Source organism: Globicephala melas, chromosome 3 (genome assembly GCF_963455315.2).
Source record: "Globicephala melas chromosome 3, mGloMel1.2, whole genome shotgun sequence".
NCBI classification, from domain to species: Eukaryota; Metazoa; Chordata; class Mammalia; order Artiodactyla; family Delphinidae; genus Globicephala; species Globicephala melas.
The window spans coordinates 166,768,332-166,792,223 of NC_083316.1; the positions used below are offsets into that span (position 1 = coordinate 166,768,332).

Here is a 23,892-nt window from a genome sequence, read left to right on the forward strand (position 1 = left end):
TTTGTACTGAGCTGCACGAGTGCACGAATGACAATAATAAGTGCTCACCCTGGTGGAGCATTTGGAGTGCTACCAGGTACTGTTCAAAGTCTTGGGCGCGTGTGATCTGGAGTAACCCTCGCTCCTCACAAAAACTCCCGGAGGAAGGTACCGTCGGCTCCTGTTCTCCATGAGGAAGCTGAGTTAGAGTGGTTAAGTTACTTGTCCAAGGCAGGTCACACAGCTAGTGAGGAGCAGGGATGTGGATCAAGGTGGTCTTGATCACCACCCCCTCCCGCCACGCAGGCCGCAAGTCTTTCATAAGACAAAGGAGCCAGTGGAGGGTTGAGGCATTCCATTCACAAGATGCATTTGCAGGCAGAACGGGGACTGGATAAATGGGAGTCAGTATGACGCACTCTGTGTATTTGTGTACTGGGCTCATTCATTTTCTTGAATTCAAGACTCCGATGCGACGTCGCGTTCGACATCTCCACTTGGATGTCCAATAGCCACATCACACAAAACCCCTGTCTTTCTCCCCCAAACCCGCCCAGCCCACCGTCCTTCTCCACTTGTAGTAAATGGCAAGTCCATCCTTTGAATGGCTCAGGCCAAACACCTTGACGTCGCCCTCGACTCCTCTTTCTCTCCCATGCCACAGCACATCTTGTCAGTTCTACCTTAAAAATCTTTCCGGGGGTGACCACCTCTCACCACCACCGCTGCCGCTGCCTGGGCCTCCCTTCCACCTTCAGCCAGCTGACAGTTTGCCAACCCCAAAGGCAGATAGCCCCTGAGACCTCCCTGTCCTCCTCTCCCGCCACTCTGTCCCCGACGGGCCCTGCTTTATCCACTCTGGCTGTCTCCGCGTCCCTTGCATGGTCCACATCCTCTCTCCTGTATGCCTTTGGACCCGCTGGTTCCTCTGCCTGAGTCAGCCTTCCTGCACATGTCCCCACGCTCGCTTCTGCCCCTCCTGTAGGTTTTTACTTACATGTTCCCTTATCGTTGAGAACTTCTCTGGCCACCTATTTCAAATCATATCCGTGTTCCCTATCCCCTCTGCCCCGCTTCATGTTGCCCCACGGCACTTATCACCAACCGGTGTGCTAGGTCTACTTGTTTGCTTCTAGAACGTAGGCTCCGTGAGGGTGAGGATTTTTGTCTGCCACTGATGGATCCCCCACCCCAATTAGGATAGTGCCTGGCGCAGAGTAGGTGTCCAAGAAATGTTTGTTGAAGGAATGAGTGAATTCATCAGTCAGGACCTTCGTGGTGAGGTGTACCTTTGAGCACAAAGGGAAAATTATGGATTCCTGTTTTCCAGGGACACCATTTCTAGCATATGCGCTGACACATGAGCTGTCGATTGTAAATTGCGTAGTTGAACAGGTTAAGTGTAAGATGGAGAAGACGGACTGTTTTGTAGTACTTAAAGTTTTTGCCTGGTAAATGCCACACTCACCTAGTACTTTGCCTCTGACACTAGTTCTGGCCTAGCTGTCTCCAAAAAAAATCAAATCTTAGTGGTCTTTTATGCCTCTCATATCTCTGCCACCCTTTAATTGGGTGTCATGTGTTTCTCCACTCCATTTCTGGTTTCGGCTTGCGCAGCCTGCTAGGATCTTTAATTTCTTATCCACTATGTGAACTGGGACTTCCTTGCCTATGCATTTTGAAGCTTTAGGGACTGCGCCATATGTGTGCTTTCCTACTTGTTGTTTAATCTCAGACGCTCTCTCGGCTTCTGCCTTTCCAAACTGGGATCCTAATCATAGCCGTCCTCACACCTGGGCATCTATAGAGACAGAAAACAGCACGGGCGACCCCAACGTGCAGCTAGGGTTGAGAAGCCCTGGCTTGAGTAGTACAGGTTAGGAGTGCTGTGCTTGTGTGGAAAGAAACACTTCCAGTTGTGTATCCAGTACGGCATCTTGTTGGCCCTCCTTACCATGGTGATCTCAGCTGTGACAGCAACTCCCACGGCCCTTTGTTGGTAGTCCTGTAGTCCATGACTATTAAGGTCCAACTGGAATGTTTCTCTCCTAGGAGTGTGTGAGTGTTGTACACTTGTGTCCTGGGATATTCTCTTCTGCTTGGCATTTCGCTACTGATACATCCCAAAGTCGTTAATCATCCTGTCTCTGGAGTTATTCTGCCTTGTAGACCGGCATCGGGTTTTGAAGGCAGCGTTTGGTCCCTGGTAAAGGTAAAGAGACTGAGAAGAGGGTGAGCAAAGTGTATTTGAGCTATAGGAGATTCTAGATCCCAGCCTTAAAAGATACCATGTGCAGGGCTTCCCTGGTGGCTCAGTGGTTGAGAGTCCGCCTGCCGATGCAGGGGACATGGGAGTTCGTGCCCCGGTTCGGGAAGATCCCACATGCCGCGGAGCGGCTAGGCCCATGAGCCATGGCCGCTGAGCCTGCACGTCCAGAGCCTGTGCTCCGCAACGGGAGAGGCCCCAACAGTGAGAGGCCCACGTACCGAAAAAAAAAAAAAAGATACCACGTGCACATGACGCCTTGCCAGCCTGCGGACACGCAGGGTGGAAACCCAAGAGACCGTATAAAGCAGGGTTCTCGACTTTGGCCCTATCGACATTTTGGACCTGGTGATTCTCTGTTGAGGGCCTGTCCTCTGCTCTGTAGGATGTTGAGCATCATAGCAGCATCCCTGACTACACATAAGATCCCAGTAGCACACACTCTCCCCTGCACCCCTACCCCAGGGGTCGTGACAACCAAAAATGTCTTCAGACATTGTGTAGTGTCCCAGGGCAGGAGGTGGGGAGAATCACCCTCAGTTGAGACCCTCCATATAAAGTGATGGTTGGGCACAGGCTTTGCATTAGAGCCGGGTTTGTGTTTTTACTCTGCCTTGTACTCTCTGAGTGACTTTGGCCAAATTCTTAACTCCTTTGAGCCTCAGTTTTCTCACCAACAAAATGAGGATAACAATGATCTTATCTATCCCATGGTTGCTGTGACCCTTGGCTGAATTAACGCATACAAATTCTTTAGCGCCTATCTCAGCCCGGTAATAAACAGTAAATAGTAGCTATTTTTACTGTGGTGGACTTACGTTACAGACACATTTAGCTGAAGTGCTCAAAGCGAAGCAAGAGAGGGCAAGAAGTGAGTCTGAACAGTGCAGGTGAATCCACCCCCACTGAATCCACCCCCTGGGGTGAGCCCAGGATGAGAGGCAGCCAGAGCTGGGCTGTCCGTCCTCTTAGGTTCTGTCTTGACTTTGATTGTGTGATCATCTAGGCAGGGGCTCTCAGCCTCGCCACTCTAAGCATTTGGGGCCAGATAATTCTCTGTTGTGGGGCTGTGCTGGGCATTGTAGGATGTTGATCAGCTTCCCTGGTCTCGACCCACTAGATGCCAATAGCACCCTCCCCCCTCCCCCAGTCATGTCAACCGGAAGTGTCCAGACATTGCTCAGTGTCCCCTGGTGGGGGGAGCCTCCCCCACACAGTTGCCCCCCATTGAGAACCCCTGATCTGGCCAGACCAAGTATTAGTCCAGAGATTTCCAAGGGTTGTTTGGTTTTCATCAGTTCTCACCTTACTTTTTGATTTAAAACCTAACCCCAGAGAGGATGGGATGCAGCTGAGTTTTTATTGATGAGCTAGAACTCAAAACAGTTGGAATCCTCAGTTCACTTGATTCTCACCACCCCCTTCCCCTGCCCTAAGCTTAATTCTTAGGAGAAGTGAGAAGCAATTTTTCAAAGTTTTCATGAAGTTATGATAAACATTAACCCTGGGGTTTGTCCTGAGGTCAACTCTTGCATGCCTCTCACACCCGGGGCAGATGGGGCCTGGCGGTAGCTGAGGGTGCCATGCTAAAGTCTTTATGTACTTGGAAGAAAATAAGTTTTGACAGGGATCCTGTGTATAGACAGAAAAGCTTGCAGTTCTGCAAGTTTAAAACTTCTCCACCACGTCCGCAGCCTGCCTCCCAGTTAACTGGAAAATGGACTCACCCCAGCAGTCCCGTTGCCTGCAGGCATCATGGGGTATGAGGGCCGGTCGGGATCTGCTGTGTGCTTGTACGCTGAAGGAGCTGGAGAGAGAGGAGGCGACAGGAAGTTCCTAGGGTCAGAGCCAGGAAGCTTAGAATGGCCTTGGGAGCGGGGACCGTGTTTGGGGCCAGCCAAGGGGGCATTTTAGGTACCAGTCGAATTCCTGCCTAGTAAGTGAGTTCAGGCCCAGAGAATAGGCTGGGGTAGAGTGGGAAATGGGGGCCATTTGGGGAGCAATGGGATGCATCTGGGGGACTTGAAAAGGGCCTTTCTCATGTAATGGAAACTACCTGGGAAAGGCAGCTGGTATTGACCTGGCTGAGCCTTGGTAGCTCTCCATGGTACTTTGAAACCATCAGGAGGCAGATGGGTTTGCTTCGTTGTCTATTCAGGATCTGGTGGTAGTGCTGGCAGCAAGCAGCAGGGGTTCTCTGTTTTGTTTGAAGGGGTTTGTTTTTGCCACCTCGTGCAGTAACCTTCCTGTGGTTCCACGAGCCGTGTTCGGTGTGGCTGTGCACTGCTTGGTAGAAAACTATACAGCACAGAGTCTCAGAGTAAAGTCCCTGTACTCCACTTCATCCTTGGTTGTCTTGGCACTTGGTGCTATTGCGTAGCACTTGCTGTGAATATTAACCCTGACCGTGCTTCACGCTTATTTAAGGAGGTTGTGGAGGAGAATTAAAACTGATGCTTTGGCTGCACCATTGGAGATTGTTGCAGGAGGTCCGCAGTGTCTAGGACCCCACAGATGTTTTACGACATGGAGCCAGAGTCAAAAACCACAGGCAGAAGTTGTAACCTTGCTTTGGGGGCAAGCAGACATATACAATTTGGCTCATTTAGGTTTGTCTTTGTTTGCTTTTAATTAGGAGGCAATACTTAAGAATTCCGAGATTTCAGGGGAAAGAATAATCCAGGTTTCTGATTTCTCTTGAAAAACAGCAGCCAGCCTCAGCCTGCGTTCCTGCACAGTAATGATTTGCCAGGACTAAGGAGCAGCTGCCACCTTGAGATAGACTGTGCCTTCCTAGACACCGCGGTCTCCACCGACTTGCTTGGGACCTGGCCCGCTTCCCCCTTTTCCAGTGCCTGCCTGACCTTGGCTGCCATTTGGGTTTCAGCCCTGTCGTAGCACCTCTTAGACAGATGCTTGGCCTGAGTGGGGCCTGTAAGGAGATCCATGTGGGTTTCTCCCCTGTCTCAAGCCTCAAAGGAATTTTAGACCGGAACTGACTGGCAGGCTCCGGTTGATAGCTTGTGGCACAGTCGGAAGTGCCCTTGGTTTGTGTCTTGTCTCTGCCACTTACTTGCCCAGGAGCTTGGGCAAATTGTTTGACCTCAATTCCTGCATCTGTAGAATGGGAACGATGCTAATCAAGTCTGAGGATTGTTGTGTGAAAGGAACATATGGCATGGGATTGGCCCACTGGTAGGTGCGGATCTATGTCAGTTACTACTGGCTGTTAGTCTTCTGATTGGATGCCTAGGTAGAGAGAAAGCTCCTTTCGGGTTATAGCCAAGTTTCATTGAGACATTCCAGTGGGATCTGTCCTGTGTATCGTGGGATGTTTGGCAGTGCCCCTGACCTCTACCCAAATGTCTCTAGACGTTGTCAGATGTCCCCTCGGGGGCAAAATCGCACGTGTTTGAGTACCCCTGTGTTAGGGGATTCTGTTGACCCTCCCCCTGCCAAGAGACTGTGCAACGTAGTCATCTGATCTACTAAAGTCCTAGGATGCTGCACACATTTAAATACACAAACGGAGCCGGGAGGGAGAGAGGAGGTAATTCACAGATGCTGGGGCATCACCCTGGTTTGTGCCGTCTGAGCCACGGAGAATTTACTTTGGTGTATAATGTGAGTTAGGGATCTGACTCAGTCTTTTTCTCATCCTCAGCACAGTTGATATTTGGGGTTGGATCATTTGTGGTTGGGGGAGCATCCTGTGCACAGTAGGAGGCTGATCAGCATCCCTGACCTCCATCCACTAGATGCTGTTAGGAACTCCTCCCCATCGTGACACCCAGGAATGTTTTCAGACATTGCCCAGTGTCCAGGGGGTGGAGTTGGGGGCAAAACAAAAGTGTCCAAGAATAAACTGTTTGCCAACTAGAGCTTAGGGCTCACCCTCCCAACCTTTTTTTTCCATTATGGCCTTTTGGCCGTTGTAGGCATCATGGACTTCATGTCCCTGTTAAGGGGGAACAGTGTTTTCCATGACCTTCAGCACTGTTCCAAGTTCCAGGGGGGGACCTTCCGAGATGCTCTGCATCTGGGCCATTCCCTTTCACGGGGGCTGAAGCCCAAGGCTGTGTCTGTAAGAGGAGTCGGCCTGTCCCAGTGTGCCCACCTCCAGCCACTGAGTCTAGGAGCCCAGCTCATCCTTTCCAATGGATCATTTTGACTCACTGGGCGCTCATTCTCCTGAAACCTGACAGAGACGACAGTGGTTTCTCCATGCACGTGTCTAGGCGGTAAGCTTTGCTTTTGCAGTACATTTTAAATGCCTTTGCTAAATTAAACTCCCCCAGGCTTGCCACACAGAATTTCGAGAATTCATCAGCCCAGAATTAACGCCTGTGTTGCATCTGTAACAGCAGAGCGGGAGTGGGGAAAACAGTTTGGAGACTTTGGCTTCTCAGGTGGCAAGAGTGAGAAAACAGGCTACCGTTTGCTCAGAGGAGAAAGGATGTTTTGCAGCATTGATGTGGCCGCCGGGGATCTGAGAGTCCAGGGCCTGGGTTACTCATCATCAGTGCCACTTGGAGGGGGCCGCCTGCTTGTGGAGTCTTGTCAGAAAAATGGGGGTTGTGTTTGCTGACCACGTCGGCCACTGAGTGAGCGAGACGTGCTTCCACAGCTCAGGCACCAGCACGCTCCGTCTCCAGAATAGTCAGGCTCCAGCCGCCTCGCCCAGTCTGCAAGGCCACAAGACTTGCCCGAGCCTCCCTGTCACTGCCGCTTCTCACCTGGACAGCACCTGAGGGCTCCTCGCTGGCCCCCTGGCAACTCCTCCTGCCTCCCTGAGATCTGTTCTCCTCACCACTCCCAGGGTGATCTTCCCTGACGTCACATTACAAAACTTCATAACACGCAGAAATGGAAAGGATTCATGAGGACCACTGCCAGGGTGGTCTTTCAGAAAAATGAACCGGATCATATCACACCCCTGCTTGGACTCCTCACCATGCTCCCCCTCCCCAAATTCACCTCCTGCCCTCACCTAAGGGAACTCTGGGGTCACATGGGCCTCCGGGTTCTTCCTGTCCTTAGGATGTTCGTTCTTGGGGCTCCCTCTGCCCGGCATACTCCACCTTCACCTGGTCGCTCCTTCACACCCAAGGTTCAGATGGCGCCTGGGAGAGGCCTTCCCCCCGCCGCGGCCCCCTTCTGCCCACCGCCCTGCTCCAGCGGCCGTCTAGCGCCTGCCTCCAGGGTTTCCTCATTATCCCCGCACGTCTCCGGCTGCTTGTTTTTCTCTCCTCTTCCCACTAGATGGCTGCGGCCTCGTTCACCTTTCCTCCTGTCTCCAGTGCCTGGTGCCTCGCACCTGGCTCATCGTGGGTTCTCAGGAAGTCGTGTTGCTGTGAGCAGGGCTTGGCTAGTGGGCCTGCCGTCGGCTCTCACCTCAGTGATCCCCTCGGCCTCAGAAGGGCTCAAGGGATTATGAGAGACTGTTTGTGGCGAGGTGTCCCCGTGTCCAGGCAGCTCTTGGAAGGGGCCAGACCGGGAGGTGTTTATCATCGTTGAGGGCCTGGCGACTGGAGACAGTCCTGGAGTCCAAGACCCCTGCTTTGAGACGGCGTCAGTGTATCTGCAGTCTCTGTGGAATTCTAGTAATGGTATTAACGCCAGCGTGGAATTCGGACTGCATGCCAGCCACTTCCCCAGCACTTGATATGCATCATTTCCTTCAGTCCTTCCGAACCGACTGGGGTGTAGGTACCATCCCTGTTGACAGACACAGGCAGTATTTGGGGAAAGCGTGTGTGAACTTGCCCAGGGTCCCAGCCGCAGGTGGTTGAGGCCCATCTGAACACACCCAGAAACCAGCGCCCGCGTTCCCAAACTTCATCAGTTGGCCTGCAGCCTCAGCAGATTTTCTGGAGTCCTTAGCTCTCCTTCCTGTGAGGGGATTTCCGCTGTCTTCACTGGAACTTTCCCCTGAATCTTCGGCCGGCCGCTTGCATCGATACTTCACCTCAGCTGTGCTTGTGTCGCGCCATCTAGTGGCAGAATAGAAAAGTGCTGTCAAAGCTGGCTCCCTGATTTCTCAGTAGTTTTAGGTGAGGTTGCTGACTTTGTTTGATGTATTAATAGGTTTATGGGGTTTTTCCTCGATTTAAGGCACAGAGGTATCCAAAGTGCAGGGTCTGCCCCAGCAGCTTGTAGTCTGAGTGGGTGGGGCAGGGGTGGAGGGATCGGAGAGGGCTGCAGGGCTGGTGCTTCTAGAAGTAAAGAAGGCAGATGTGGCTTGGCCTGAGAGGGGTTGAGGGGGATGTGAGGCACCCAGCTTGGAAGTCAGGCTTAGGGTTCTGATCCCACCTCTGCTGTTTACCAGCATCGTGACTTGGGCAGGGCACGTGTCTCTCCGAGGCCTCTCAGTCTTGTTTCGTGATTTGCAAATCAGAGACGATAAATAATTTCTATGCCATAGGGCTGTGATGACATTGAATGAGATGGAGTATGTAAAGCGCCTGCCTCCGGGTCTAGTTAGGGCCATTCAGCAAATCCAAGTGGCTTATTACCCCCGCTGTTGTCAGAAATGTAGGGTCATGTTAGAGCCCTGAAGAGTGGCTCGGGTTTCAGTAGGTGATGGTAATTTTGTGATGAAGAGCATCGCAGAAAGAAGGGTATAAGATGAAAGATATACTGTCATCTCCCAAAACTGGGCCCCCCTATGATTTCCATGAGACCAGTTGAGAGCTGCCTGAGGAAAAATATATTCAAGTACCAAAAAGAGAATGAAGGGACCCACTGCCCACTAGCTGAGCCTGCGGTACACTGAAATCAGAGAGGTATTGCCTAGCAACAGCATGACTGAGATCAGTTCTACTCTTCACCAAAGAATTAGTTGGCGAACAGAGTTGACACATCGGTGACAAATTCACCTTTATGTTGCTGCACAGGACTGTTTATAATAATTCCTGAGAAAAGAAAGGACTCGAAGGCTTGAGATAGTAAGTGTCGCAGGATTAAAGCAGTTGGCACGTATTAACAGACTGTTGTTTGTGTTGGCAAGATGCTTTCCATATCTTTTGCACAGATAAGATTAAGACACATCAGCGCAGGATTAAAGCTCATTTTGCACAACTACCTTGCTGACACTTTGGACAAGAATTCTATGTGGCTTTCCAGATGGGGGTTATTTCCTGGCAGGTGTTCGATCCATCATTTAGGAGGGGAATAAACAGAACAGGCCAAGATAGTCCAGATTCCCTTCTCTGTGTGTTTTCCTGGGTCTACATATTTTCTTCTGTTTAGTTTAGCAGACATCCTCAGAGACGGAGGCTGGAGGCAGCCACGGGGGCGTGCCAGAGCTAGTCGAGGGGCAGGCCTGCCCGTGGCTTCTGTGTACTTGCCTCCGTGCATAGTGTGAAGAAGGAAAGCCTGCATGCGGGGCTGAAAACACACAGAATGTGTGTGTTTTCACCTTCGGTTGTGAATGTGTTACGTACAGTCTCCCACGGTTACACGTTTGACAGCTGCAGAGGCGTAGCGGGCCTCACCGTTAAACGTGGGTCTCCATTCTCTCCTCGAGGAGCCTGAGGGTCTGCCCTTGGTGTCACTGCACGCTCATCTGAAGCAGATGGTCGCAAGACTTGCTGGAAGCCTCGGGCCCACCCCACAGTCCATCGCTCACCCTTTAGTTTCGTTTGTACTCTTCCAGAGATGTTTGTCTAGAATGTTTACTGACAGCTGCTTTATTCCTGATGTTACTTCTCAAAAGAAGAGTCCCAGTTTCTTAGCTTCAAGGCCCACCTGAGAGGGAAAGATGGGAGGAAGCAAAATGGGACGGTGACTTCTCCCTTTTGCCCTTGCGGTGCGTGGGTAGTAGTGGGGGTCGGGGACCAGAGTCAGGCCCGCGTGGGTTGGAGACCCAGCCCCACCTTGGACAAGTCGCTCGCCCTCTCTGAGTCTCCGTTCCTGTTCTGTAAACTAAGGACCTACCTTCTAACGTGGTTGTGAAGTTTCAGGACAGTGATGCGGATGAAGTGCTGAGCACCTAGGTGCCTGGCCCGTAAGTATTTTCTGATCAATGACTGCTGGCCTGTGTGAGAGACCATCCCAGGGTTCTGGGAAACCCCATCTGGGAATGCCCTCGCTGTGACTACGTGGCAGAGGCTAGAGAAGTCTAAAGATGGGATCCCAAGACCTCTGTCACCCTGGAGGGTGGGGACACACACCCTTCTACCCCGGGGCCACCTCTGGGGTCCAGGCCAGCTCCTTACTCCCCTTCCCTTGCTTGCAGTAGGGACTTGGCCTCCTTTCCTCACATCCGGGCAGCTGCCGTCACCCACCCTCTCCCTAGGAGTTCCTCCTCCTTAGACTGGCTGCAGGGCAGTACCCACTGCGTCCCCTTCCTTGCTGGTCTGAAATAGACACAGGAGGCATTTTGTTTTAAGGGTTTTGCCACCAATCTCTGGGCAGAAAAGACACAGATGAAACCCTGAGTGCTGTACCCTGGCCTGCTTGTAGTGGTGGTATCAGGAAGCCCACTGTTTTAATTCTGACAAGTGTGGGGCTTCTTAAAACTCTCCTCCTTTGGACCCTCCTTACCCACTATCTGAGGAGGCAGTTTACAGGCCCTCTCCCTGACAAAGACACTGTACACAGATTACAGCGATGCCTTCAGGGTGGGGCTTTTAGAACTTCCCACGCATGCACCCACCCAAGCCATCCGAGGACTTTCCCTTGTCCCAGGGCCCCTGGTCAGTCGTTTCTGCTTTAGTAGAAGGGCCTGCCTCCTTGGCAACCCCTTTGTTACCCAGAGACCTCCGCTCCCTGCAGGGAGAATGGTCTACGGCCCTTTGGGTCAAGAGGCAGCCTGCACCTTAGGGACCCCCGACTTCTTTGGAGCCATCTTTGGTTCCTTTGCTCAAGATAGGAACTGCCTGAGTGTGATTGGTGCTTACCTGCCAGGAGCTTCTACGCTGGGCCATGCAGGTGTGAGGGATTGCACTCCGCTCCTCTCGCCCTGGGCTGGGTTGTTTCCCGTCTGTCTTTAAGGGAGTCCAGTGGTGCCACCCTGACCTTCCTCCAGTTCCTCCAGTGCTGCCTCATTCCTCCCCGCTCCTGGTCACCTGGCTAAATGCTGCTCCTTCCGCTTAAGTGGCATTTCCTTCAAGAAGCCCTCCCTGATCTGCTCCTTCTCTGCAGCCTCACCAGGTTGGGTGCCCCAGCTCCGCGGTCTGAGTGCCTTCTGTGCTTCCCCTGTGTTATAACGTTCAACTAAGTCTGATGTCAGCTCCTGGCAGGCAGGGGACATGTCTCTCCATGTCACCACCACACCGTAGAAGCCAGCATGGTACCTGGTGCACAGTGGGCACTCAAATGTGTGGAGTCGCTGGAAGTTGTAGTTGACAAGTGACTGTCATGATTGCCTCTATGGACGTAGCGCGAGGTGCAGCTGGAGGAGTGGTTCCCGGCTCAGCTGGGTGGGCAGAGCACCCTGACAGTCACAGCCACGTCACCAGTGCCCCTGGGAGCAGGGAGGGGTCCCAGACATCTGGCAGAGGGGTGTCACAGGAGCAGAGATCTGCGACTTCCCACACCTGGGCTTACCTGTCTGTGCTTATCACCAGGACTGTGAAGGCCAGGTCCGGAACCCAGTCCTGGTCCTTGGGGATCACAGCTGAGCTGCCCCAAGGTTTACATCCAAAGCAGACAGTTGGGTGGAGGATGGCAGGGGACAGGAGGGAGAGCCCATGCTGTGGGCCGGGATGTCACCAAGAGGTGTCACCAGAGGCTACTCCTTTCAGCCTGTCCAGGTCTGTCCCCGGCCTCCTCGCCACCACCCACTGCCACCTGGGGGATCGGGGAAGCAGGGGTTTTCCCTTGCTGGGAGCTGGGATCATGGTTGGGCTCAGGCAGGGAGCCATCTGGGGCACAGGGGCTGAGGAGGGGCGTGTGGAGGAGGATGGGGGAGGGGTTCAGACCAAGAGCAGCCACCTTGGACTTGGCATCGGCACCTTGGGAAGCTGAGGTGAGGCCGACTCACCAAGTGTGTCCCAGACGGTAGTGCCTGCGCCACCCAGAGCAGGGCTGTTCTTTGAGGTGACTTGAGGGTTCCGAATCCCACCCCACTTCACACAGCAATGTTGGCCGCAGTCACCCACAGTTCTCAGGCCTCGTCACGGTGTTCCTGGAAAGGGGTTGCCTGGTCAGATAACTTTGGGGAACATTTGGTGAAACGGCTTTCTTTACTGTTGGTTTTCTTAACCCTTCTTATGTTGATGAGTCTATTCAACGCTCCAGGTGGGCTGTTTTTTTACAGACTAATTTGATCAAGGAGAATTTATTTATTTGGCTGAGTCAGGTCTTAGCTGTGGCATGCGGACTGTTTGCTGTGGTGCGCGGGCTTCTCCCTACTTGGCGCGCGGGCTTAGTTGCTCCACGGCTTGTGGGATCTTAGTTCCCCGACCAGGGATCGAACCCGCGTCCCCTGCATTGGAAGGCAGATTCTTAACCACTGGATCACCAGGGAAGTCCCAGGGAGCACATCACAGAACCAAAAAACAAAGAAAAAAACACCTGGTGGACAGAATCTGGATCAAATAACGTGTATTTGGTTAACATTTTAATATTTTAGGTCTTTGCGGTGGCCTAGGTCTCTCTACAAATCTCTGGTGGTGGTTTTCCCTTCACTTGTGAAAGAAAAGCTGGACTGGGGCTTCAGGCAGTTCCAAGGAGCCTCGTTGCTTCTGTCCCCTGTTCGTTCCCCAAACTTGGGTTTCAGTTGGCTGGATGACGCTGCTTTTTCGGTGACAACCAGAAGCAGTGGTGATATGGGACAGTTAAAGACAGTCTGCCTGGAAGGGGGCACGCGTGTGTTGCTGCCGTGGAGTCGGGACTAGCTTGCAGTTTACGGACTTTGGGCCCTAAAAGCGGATGAGCAGAAATGAAACACGCGTGGCTCTGATGCTTTGTGTCTTTGGTAGAGAACTGACCAAAGTTCTGTCCCCCAAACCTGCCCTCCGCAGGGGTCCCTGTGGCCCGCGAGGTGGGCTGCCAGGGCCCAGGCCTCCCTGGCCCCAGCCTGTGTGGCCCACGGCGTTCCGCTTGCTCTCTAACTGCTTGTTGAGCACGTGTTATGTGTGAGACTGCGTTTGGCTCTGAAGATACAGAGGCGAACACAACAGAGGCCCCACTCTTATGGAGCTTAAGGTCCAGGAGAGGATACTGCCAGGGGAGCAAATAAGCAAATAGCATGTGTGCGCACGCGCGCGCACACACGCGCGCACACACACACACACACACACACACACACACACACACACACACACACACACACACACACACACACACACACACACACACACACACACACACACACACACACACACACACACGGCCAAGTAAACAGACACACCCCTTCCCTTTTCATCAGACGTTTTACCCTGAAGTTTTCTGCCCCCGGCTTCCCGTTCCGCATTTTCCGCATTTTCCGCATTTTTCCCTTGATGCCTTGCACAGAACAAGGGCTTCATAAATATTTATGTGATCTCATAGCAGCTGGTGCTACCCATGTGAAGAAGTACAGAAGGGGTTTAGTTCAAACATTTACTGGACGGTTCTTACACTGCACACACCAGGTGACAGGCTGCGTGCAGAGCTGTTTCAGATGCTGTGTCTGTGATCTCTCAGCATCCCTGACAGGTACCCTTGGTGTAACCCATGCAGGATATAAGCCAGAGCAGGCTTCAGGAGCCCAGTTCAAACTGGGAGCATCCTAGAGGAGGTGGTGTCTCTACCTGAATGTGTGTCTGCCACGGAAGAGAAGATGAGAATGTCTTGGAGGCAGAGGGACTAAGCCAGGCAGAAGTCCAGAAGCGTGGGACATGCTGGGGGCTCTTCAGTGCCACAGTCATGGTCGGTGCGGGGTGCCCATTTTGAATGGCCTTCGACCCTAGTCTGGGAGGATGTTGCTGAGTTGAAAGTGTGAGTTTCACACCAGTGGTTCTGGCTGCTCTGTGGAGGCCTCACTTCAGGGGGTGAGGGTGGAGGCGGAGAAAGAAGGGAGGTCTGAACTACAGCAGTGGAGGTGATGAGGGTAGGTCTGCTTTCCAAGCTCAGAGCCCCATGCCCCCCTCTCGCTGGCCTCTGCCCGCAGCCGTGCGACATGCCCCGTTACCGTGCAGGAGGGTTCCTCCAGCAGATGGGACCGCTCCCAGCTTGCGCCCGGACACTGCCGTGTGGTCCAGGAGGTGCTGGGCAGGACCTTTGCACCAGAGGCAGCCTCCTGCTGAAACTAATTCTGTTCCCATCCTGCCCCGGGGGCCCACAGGCAGCCCCTCCTGGGTGCCTGCACATCAGCCATCACAGTTCCAGCACCAGGAAGCTCTTCCTCTACCACTCAGATGCTTCCTCTCCGTTCCAGTCCTTCCTTACAGCCTGGCAGTCATTTTCTCAGTGCCCCCCTTGCCTTACTCATCCCTCCATCAAATATTTGTTGAATCCCTGCAGGGTGCCGATTACTGTTCTCAGACCGTGGGACACAAGGGGAGCGAGGCAGAGGCTCCGATCTCATGGAGTTGATCCCTTACTAGGGGAGACAGACCATAATAAACCCACACACACGGTACATCAGGTGGTGATGCCTGCTAGGAAGAGAAAGAGAGCATCTTGGCTTCACTGTGAGGCCAGTCCTAGGTTTCTTCTACAGGGTATGGTGTGTGTTTAATTAAGTCTACAGCGGCTAGGCCTCTTCTCCCGGAGAGGCCGGAGGCTCTTAGAGACAAGGGACAGACAGAAGTCAAGCTCAGGCCAGCTTAACCAAAAATCAGCTTTTGCTGGCCTCACTGAAGAGTCAGGGTGGGGTGGGGTTAGCTTCGGGCCTGCTGACCCCGGGCCTCCAGCCGTGTCTCCAGGGTTCAGTTTCCTCCTCCATCCCCAGCTCTGCTTCCTGCTGGATTGGCTCTGCTCCAGGGCCCCTTGTGGTGACACCCAGCTGCTGGCAGCCCCAGCAGAGAAAGAGCGCCCCTTCCCCAGTAGCTCCAACGGAAGTCCTGGACCCGAGTCTCATTCGCTGGCAGCGGCCTGGCCTTATTCATGTGCCGCCGTGTCCCCTGGGGCCAGGGCATGCAGTATTCTCCTCCTTGAGCCTGGAGCCAGGTTGGGCTCCATCTAAACCACGGAGGTGAGGAAGGCGGGGGGGGGGGGGGGCCCTAGGCTGACCAAAATCCCAGCTCCTTCCTGCACACCCCCGAGCCTTGCGGCTGGCGGGCAGTCGGTTGCAGAAGTGAGGCTGGAGTCTGGACCCACAGCCCCGGGTGCTAGGCTTATGGGGTAAAGGGCAGCGCCAGAAGGTGTCTGGGCTCGCCCGTGGTAGACATGGTGTGGAGAAGCTGCAGCTGTCCCCAGAGTCCCTCCAGCTTTCCTTTGCTGTCATTTACTGCCCAGCAGTAAGCACATTCATGCTTTCATTCGATCCCCCGGGTTTGTGGAGCAACTGTGCATCTGTGCTGGGGAGACAGCTGTCTTGGGAAGCGTGGAAGACCGTTCCATGCCTCCACCCTCCTCCCTTGTGGCAGTTTGGTCTCCTAGATGTCATTCACCCCAGTGGTTGCGTGGGCTGTGCCTGGGGAGGACTGTCGTGGTGAATCGGACCCAAGTGCCACAAGGCTTCAGTGAGCACAGCGGAGGGAATGGTCACCGTTGGTGGGCTGTGGCCCCAAAGTGAAGATTGGTGTCTGTCCTACTCCTCTGTAGGGTGGGAATTTTGGGGGTGGGGAGTGGGACAGTGTCCATTTGCCCATCTCGGGACTTGTCCTTTTGCCTCCCAGACCTTGTCCCTCCCACCCCCTGTCTTCTTTACTGTGAGTGATCGCCTTCGCCCCCTTCCCCAAACTCTGTTCTGTGTTTCCTCCACTCCTTTTACAACCGTCCCAAATCCTTCGCATCGCCACCATCCGCCCCTCGGGCTCCCTGTCACCTTCACACCTGCCCCTCTCCCTTCACTCTTCTCCTTGAGGCTTCAGCACAGCTGCCTCTTCTCGGGAGCGTTTCCCTGATGCTCCAGACCAGACCCTCCGACCGCGTCCCCCACGAGCGCTCTCATGGCCCGCAAACTGTGTCCCCTCCCGCGTAGTGGTCCTGCCGGGTTAAAGCTGTATGAGTGCGGGTTCCTGGTTCACCTCGGCTCCCCACAACTGAGGGAGGGGGAAGAGTCGTGCGAGTGCTCCCCAAATTCATGATCCCCCGGCTTCCCATCCACGCCACTCTCCAGGCCTCGAGTGCTGAGAGAGGCCCCGGGCACGCCCGCAGGACTCATGAGCGCACCCAGAGCCACGCGCCCTGGCCCCAGGCAGTAAGACAGGCGCCTCTGGGCCCCCCCACGGGTTAAGGCAGTCCTCGTCCAGGACCCGCTGGCCAGCGGCAGGGCCTTCCTGAGCGGCCGCCCGCTCGAGCAAGTGGCCAAGAGCCATGGACTCAGCTGCCTGAGAACAACCGGCGGCATCTCCCTGGTCCAGTGACAACATCCCAAAGGGTTTCTTCCTTCAGCAACAGCTGTGCAAGATGGCCTTTCAGACTTCTCACAACTCCACACTTTTTTTTTTTTAACGGGCACTCACTTAGAGACCCAGGTGGAATGCAGGGCTGACTTGAGCGGCGGAGTAAGCTCTCCAAAGAGCATGCGTCCCGTGAGCAGAGGTTGCAAATGGGTCATCCCTGGCCTCAGCTGGCCTGCAGATGTGGAAAAATTTAAAACCTAGGGATTTCCCTGGCGGGCCAGTGGTCAAAAATTGACAATTTCATTGCTGGGGTCCGGGTTCAATCTCTGGTCGGGGAGCTAAGATCCTGCAAGCCACATGGCGCGACCAAAAAAAAAAAAAAAAGAGAAAACTAAACTAGTCTCCAGCCTTTGAAATTGGGGACCTGACATCTCTGCGCCTCGTTCCTGCAGCACCACGGTTGGTGGCGCTGAGTAGCAGCCACCCGGGCACCCTGCAGCCTGCCACCCTCCACACCGCACTCCCTCCATCAGTGACATGGCCTGTTCTGAGTGAGTCTTGGAACCTTTTTATTGGTGTGTACATGCACACAGAAAAGTGCACGTATCCTACCACTGTGTAGAGTTTTTTCACACTGAACACTTCCCCTCATCCATGTGAAGAAACTGTTTTCTAAGCTATTTGATGATCTTTTGAGTTACTAGTTTTATACCAGGTTTGTTTTTTGTTTTTACTTATTACAAACGAATGTAGCTTTGTTTACTGTACGAATATAGTGTTGGGGGGAAAAACACCAATTTTTCTTTTTGCAGAAAAGCCTGCCATTGCTCCGCCCGTCTTTGTGTTTCAGAAGGATAAAGGACAAAAGGTAAGGGGCCGGTATGTTCTCCCTTCACGTGGTTAACTCTGCCTTGTTTTCTCCCCAAGCTCTCTCTCCCCAGGTCGCATGGCCGAGGAACCTTCTGCCATGGAGAAAAAGCCCGGTGGCTTTAGGTTACCATGGCACGAGGTTAAGAGGGGGTGTGTATGGACAGGGCTCAGAGACCCTGCTTTAAAAAAGCAGTGGAAGAATCAGCTTCCTTCTCATTCCTAATGATTTGCTTTAGAAGTACTGCTGTGCATTAGGAAATCTGGTAGGAGGGAGAGAAAGGGGGCCGGGGACGGGGGGAGGGAGGAGAGGAGAGGGAGCAGTGCTGGTTAAGGGGCAAGTAGGACCTTTAAAGATTTTCGCGGAATTTTTTTGGCCCCAACCAACTTGCCATAAATGCATTTTGAACAATTAGTAGTCAGCTTGCATTATATATTCACCACCCATCTTTGTTAGGTTGCTTCCCCCTTCTTGGGCTTTAAATGTCTTGTTTTCCCTGATGTACCTCGCCTAATTCATCGTGATGAGCTAGCAGCCCGTCAGAGGACTGGTGGGTGCATGCGGCGGTGCCTTCCCACAAAGTCGCGTGTGGTTGCTTATCTTGAAGTCATTGGGGTTGTCTCCCTCCCTGAACGGATCAGCCTGGAAGGTCCGGGTTGTATCCAGAGATGGTTGGTGTTCTGTGGTGATGCCTCCCAAGCTTGTATGAGGACTCCCCCTATTTGTCAAAAAAATGGATGGTCCCTGCCCTCATGCCTGGGACATGACAGCAGGTGTGATGTCATAACCACAGCAAGATTTCAGGGTGACCAATGCGCTGCGTTGATGCAGGTGTTCTGAAACCCGTGTGCGTCTTGTTGATGAGGACAGCATTTGAGGGGCTTCTCGGCTCAGGGCTGTGACGCACAGACCAGGTGCTCGGGTGGATATCCAGTCCCCCCACAGGGTGGCCAGCTTTGAGTTTGGGGGCTGCTGGCCTGGCGATTTGGGACTCCTGGCGGCCCAGCTGCTGCTTGTAAACCCTGCCCCTTGGCCTGAAAAGAGAGCAGCCCCAGCTTTCAAGGGCTGTGCCGGGGAGGGCGCAAGTGCGTGGAGGGTGCGGGAAGGAGAAGCGGCTGCCCTGAGACCCCTACCCGCACCCCCGCGCAGGGTGTCTTCTGTGTCAGCCGGGGCTCATCTGCTAGGCTTGTTCTCAAATTAATCTTTCCCGTTGTTAATTCCTATGCCGAAGAATCGTTTTAGGAAACAAAACAAGGAAATGTTCTTCCCTTTTGGTTTCAGTTTTCCGAGTGGTATTTTCAAGATACATCAACCTCTGCCGTCCCCTCTCCCTTGGGCCCTGACCAGTGCATACATGTGTTTTTATCATTTGTCCTTTGGAAGTTCAGTCACTGTGAAGGGGCTTGATGTGCTTCTGGCTTTTAGAGGTGGGTGTGTTTGGTTTCTGCTTCAGATGTAAAAGTCACTTCTCTTAGGTTTTCCGTAAAACCGGGATTTTCTAGAATTTTGAGTTTTGTTATGATTTTCTTTTGAACCACTTTTAGTTTGAAACAGGGGTCAGCCAACTAAGAGGGCTGCTCCCACTGCTGTTTTTGTCAATAAAGCTTTATTGGCGTTCGGCCCCGCCTGGCCCGTGCAGAGAGCTGAGGCCACACCTGTGCTGTCCACAGCAGAGTGAAGGGGTTTGGACTGAGACCAGTTAGCCTGCAAAGTCGAACATATTTAGTATCTGGCCCTTTACAGAAAAAGTTTGCCAACCCAGATTTGAAACAAGTAATTGGAATGAATAATTCTTAAAACCTGAAGACTTTCTGACAGCCAGCAGGGTGAAACGCTAAAACGTAATGTTTATTTGACTGAATTTAAAATGCTTTTAAAATGACTAACTCTTATTTCAGTACTGTTTTCACGGTTGAGGTGGTTCTGTTGCTTCGTAATTCAAAGGCTGACTTACACGTGTCACCTTCAGAAGGTTGATGCCAATTACATAAACGGGGTGAGGTTGAACCCGAAGAGTCTCCAGGGAGGTGCTCGTCACCGTGAAAACGTGCACATCAAAATATTGACTCAGTGCCAGCTCTAAATGGGCTTCTAGAAATAACTGACCTCCAGCTCTTCAGAGTTCGCCTGCTGTCACCCTTGTGTGACAAGATCATCGGAAGGGCACGGAAAACCTCTGCGTCTAACGGCAGAGGCCGGAGGAGCCTGCATGTCCGTCGGGGCCACCCTCTGAGCTGCCGGGTGGGCGGCTGCCCAGTGGACACAGAGCCCTCCTCCTTTCTCTGCTGCTATGACAGCTCGGGCGTCGGGCGGGAAGGAAGCGGAGAGGCTTGGACAGCCGGCTCCATGGCCGCGTGGCTCCCCGGCCCAGGGGAAGCGACGGGAAGGTAGGTCTGCAAGGAGTGGCCACGACACTTCTCACAACATGACACCTTGAGACCCTCCCAGCTTCCCCCCCTTGCCGCGATTTCAGCCCTCCCTCCTCACGCCACAGTAGCAAGAGTTGGGAAGATCTGTTCAGGTTGCCGTTGTTTTTTTCTGAGGGAGCTTTTATTTTCCCTTTTCAACTTTCTGTTTTTGAAAATTTTTTCAAATCCTCAGTAAAGTTAAAAGAATGGTACTGTGGACCCTTGGGTATCCTTCACCTGGCTTCACCGTTAACATTTTTATCATAAATGCCAGAAACGCTCGACTATAAGTTGCACCCACCTGACAGTTTTCCCCTAAATACTTCAGCACAAGTGTCTCCTAGGAATTCTTCTCCATGGCCCCAGTGCCATGGGCACGCCTGAGAAAATGATAATTAATTCAGAAATACCCTCTAATAGATAGTCCACATTGAAATTTTCCTAATTGTCACCTAGGTCTCCCATACAGCTGTTTTTTGAGCCACTTTTTGATCCACAAAGATCAAGAAGTCCCGTTGTCAACTGTGGGAGCATTACCTTCTTTCAGTAAATGATCTCTAAACCACCAGTGCCCCAGTGGGATGCACTCCAAGAGCCCACAGCCCCCTTCAAAGGCTTTGAAACCAAAAAGAAAAAAATTAGGCTGCCAGCCCAGGCGTTTTGGTGTTGGTTTGGTGACAAAGACACACAAGATTTTCCGTCAGTCCCATAGACAGTTGGAGTTGCATTCATTTGCAGCAAACCACAGCTTGGTGGTGGTGGCCTGCCGGTGGCATCCCTTGGTCTCAGGACAAGTCGTCAGATCCTCCCACTGTTCCGTGTTAGAGCATCGGGCAGCAGCGGAACTCCAGTCCTGACGCCCGAAATGCAAACCTGGAGCCAGACTGACAGCACAGGAACTGTCTCTACTGCTTTCCTGTTCTTGAGCTTCCTCAAGATGGCGCTCTTCACAAAATGCTTGCATTTCCACGCATTTGTGTTTTAGGGGCAAAAATGAAACCTTTTCTTAACTGGCTTGAATGGAGACAGACAGTTTTTTTCTCTTTAACGTGAAGAGAATTTGAATCTCCTTCCGTAGTTTGTTTCACTGTTTGTGACGACTGAACGTTTCTTTCATTTACTTTATTTTCCAAATATTTGCTAATCTGAAGGCAGAAGATTTTGGGGTTGCACTGGCAGGATAATGTCCATTTAGCAAAAAGGCAGAAAGCAGTTACAGCAGCAGTTGGGCAGGAAGCAGGGTGTCACCGACAACACTGGGAGCTTACTGTGTGTGTAACAAGCGTACCCTGTATGCGTGGTTTTTTGTCAGCCACGTATATTTTAGGATGATGTCAAAGCCTGCCAAAATCTCGATGTCCGATTTTAACAAACATGTTGAAAAACTACAGGCTCTATCTTGGTTCCTTAGAGCTTACTCAGACCCAAGGAGAAAATGCTGGAATGGCATTTGTATTTCTTTTTGGTCCTCCGACTTAGGCTTCGTCTCTAGTCTGCCATGCCATGAGGGCATTTCTACATTTATATTCGTAAAGCAGGGATTTTTAAAAAAAATCCAAGTGGTTCTGAACAGAGATAGGCAATTTCCCCTAGAGCTCTGGGTTTCATTTTCTCTTTAAAATGGTGTTAAATCTCTAGCCATAAAGTAGCAGCAGACTGTTGCATGGACCAACCTCGGTGCCTTGGACAGGTTTGAGGAATGGCCTGGGAAGGAGGGCCTTTTATGTCTTTGGCTCTCCCCTGCATAGGAAGAGTCGATTTGGGTGGCTTTTTTAGATGTATGGATGAGTTGTGTTGCTTTTGCTTTTTCATAAGAATGTTTGAAAGTTCTCTTAAAATCCTCTATGTAGTTCCTTTCATCTAGCAGGCTCACACATTTAAAAATAGTCCCAAGTCCTATCTAAAGAGGTTTCAGTCACTTCACAGGCAGGAAGAACACAGCCGTGTCTGCAGGGAGGCAGGGTGGCCCCGTGGTCATTTAGTTCACAAAGCGAGAGAAACGTGTGGTGGACGATGCCAGGCAGGAGGCTTGGGGACCGGAGCCCATGTATTTATAACAGGACACCAGCTCTGTAACGCACCTCTCAAGAAGAATCTTGGCCACAGAGCCCTCAGCCCATGGAAGCCCCTTTAGAATCCCAAGAACCACCTCAAAGGATGCCGGGGGTGTCTGTGCTTTTGAGGACGAAGACTTTGGGGACCGGCTTCCCCTTACCCTGGCTGTTTTCTAGATAAGCCCTGGCTCGGAATGTGCGGTGGGAGTCTGGGAGAATTGTAGGCCGAGGGGCTCCCTCCTTCAGCCGGAGCCCCACCCACCTGTCACTGATACAAAACCGGCTCTCTGTGTGTCTGCCAACTCGCGGGGTCACCCCACACCTGCGCTCGCCGAGCAAGAAAGCATTCCTTTCCTCTCGGGTTTAAGCGGCAGAGATGGGAAGGTGCTGGCGGGGCCGCAGCCAGTGCAGAAGCCCTGGCCCCACCGCCCTGGCTCTCCCAGTGGCCAGACAGGGTGCTGGCGCCCACCTCCCCTCACGAGTATGTTTGAGTGGATGGGTAATTAAGCCCTGGGGACAGTTTGACACAATTGCCCCTGTTCCCCTCTGCTAGAGGCACCGCCCCCGTCTTGGTCACAGGGATGTTTCCTCAGTCGCTGCCATCGGCAGAGGATCTCTGTGCCACAGGGGCCACCTTGCAGTTTTCAGAAAGAGGGTCCAACTTCTTGCACACCTCAGAGCTCCCTGCCAGGTCCGACAGCAGCAGGTCCGTGCTCACTGCCCTTCTGTCAGTGTGGAGGGCTGGCTCTGTGGAGCAGAACGCGGTAGCATGTGCCGGCTCTCTTGGCCTGACCTCCCGGGCAGGAGCTGCTGAAGGCCGAGCATCTCCAGACCTTCCCCTGCCCCCCTCCCCTGCCCCGCGTTGCTGGCTTTATTTACATTGAAGGAAAATTGTCTTTTTTGCTCCCAGTCCTCTGCAGAGCAAAAAGACTTGTCGGATTCGGGAGAGGAGCCTCGGGGGGAGGCTGAGGCCCCCCACCATGGCACGGGTCACCCCGAGTCAGCTGGTGAGCATGCCCTAGAGCTTCCTGCCCCCGCTAGCGCTTCAGCCAGCGCTCCTGAAGCCCAGCTTCCTCCTTTTCCACGAGAACTGGCAGGGGTAAGTCCACCTCCACCCGGCATCCCATGGCCCGGGGCTCCCAACCCAGACTGGCCCCTTTCCCTCCGGGCCCCTCAGATCCACACCCCAGGTTGTCAGCAGCTGATGATAACTGAAAAGATAACAAAGGCCCTCTTCAGCTCCCTTTAATTCCTGCTGCCAAAAAGTCAGGAAAGAGGAAGTCCCCTTTTACATTGAGACTTTTCTAGTTGGGGGAACATTTACCCATAGCCAGAAGCTAGTCCTGGTTCCTGAAGGAGGCGAGGGGGCAAAAGAGGAATTGAGTAGTGGGGTAGAACCTTCCACAGCAAATTCGGCCCCTTCTCCCTCCTTCCATTTTTCCTTCTCCTCTCCCTGAATTTGGGCATTCAAGTTCAGTTATCTTAGAAACACAAAAGGCTCCGGCTTCCTTGACCTATAGGAAAAGGTGTCTACCGCAGATTGCTTTGCAAGACTGGTTGTGTTTGGACCGTGGTTGGGCTGTGAACTGCTTGTCTTCAATCAAAGCAGGAAGAAGAAGAGACTCTTCCTTTGAATCCAGAGGGAATCCCTTGAGCCCTTTATCTTTGTATTCAGAAGGCTTTTGAAGATTATAGGTGGAGAAGATTGTGAGCTCTCCAGAACAAGAAATGTCTTGAGTTTTTGGAGTTTGATAAATTGGGAAAGGTAAACATTAGCCTACATTCAGGATCGAAAACCTCGTCGTCTCGGTACCTAGTGACAGAGTCCCCCATTCTCATGACAGGGGAAAATGACTGTCAAGAAAACAGAGGATCC

At 52.7% G+C, this 23,892-nt stretch overlaps 1 protein-coding gene across 11 annotated transcripts in view; it reads left to right on the forward strand.

The window, feature by feature from the left end:
* The window catches only part of RANBP3 (RAN binding protein 3), a 57,010-nt gene that overhangs the window by 1,173 nt on the left and 31,945 nt on the right, over positions 1-23,892 (forward strand). For 4 of the 11 annotated variants that reach the window (XM_060297288.2, XM_060297287.2, XM_060297290.2 and 1 more), the window contains exon 2: positions 17,499-17,554. In XM_060297288.2, coding sequence (XP_060153271.1) covers positions 17,499-17,554 — 56 coding nt within the window. Of the gene's footprint in view, positions 1-17,498; positions 17,555-19,851; positions 19,942-22,926; positions 23,116-23,625; positions 23,782-23,892 lie in introns of those variants that run through there. The other 7 variants (XM_060297282.2, XM_060297280.2, XM_060297281.2 and 4 more) reach the window with 3 other exon arrangements.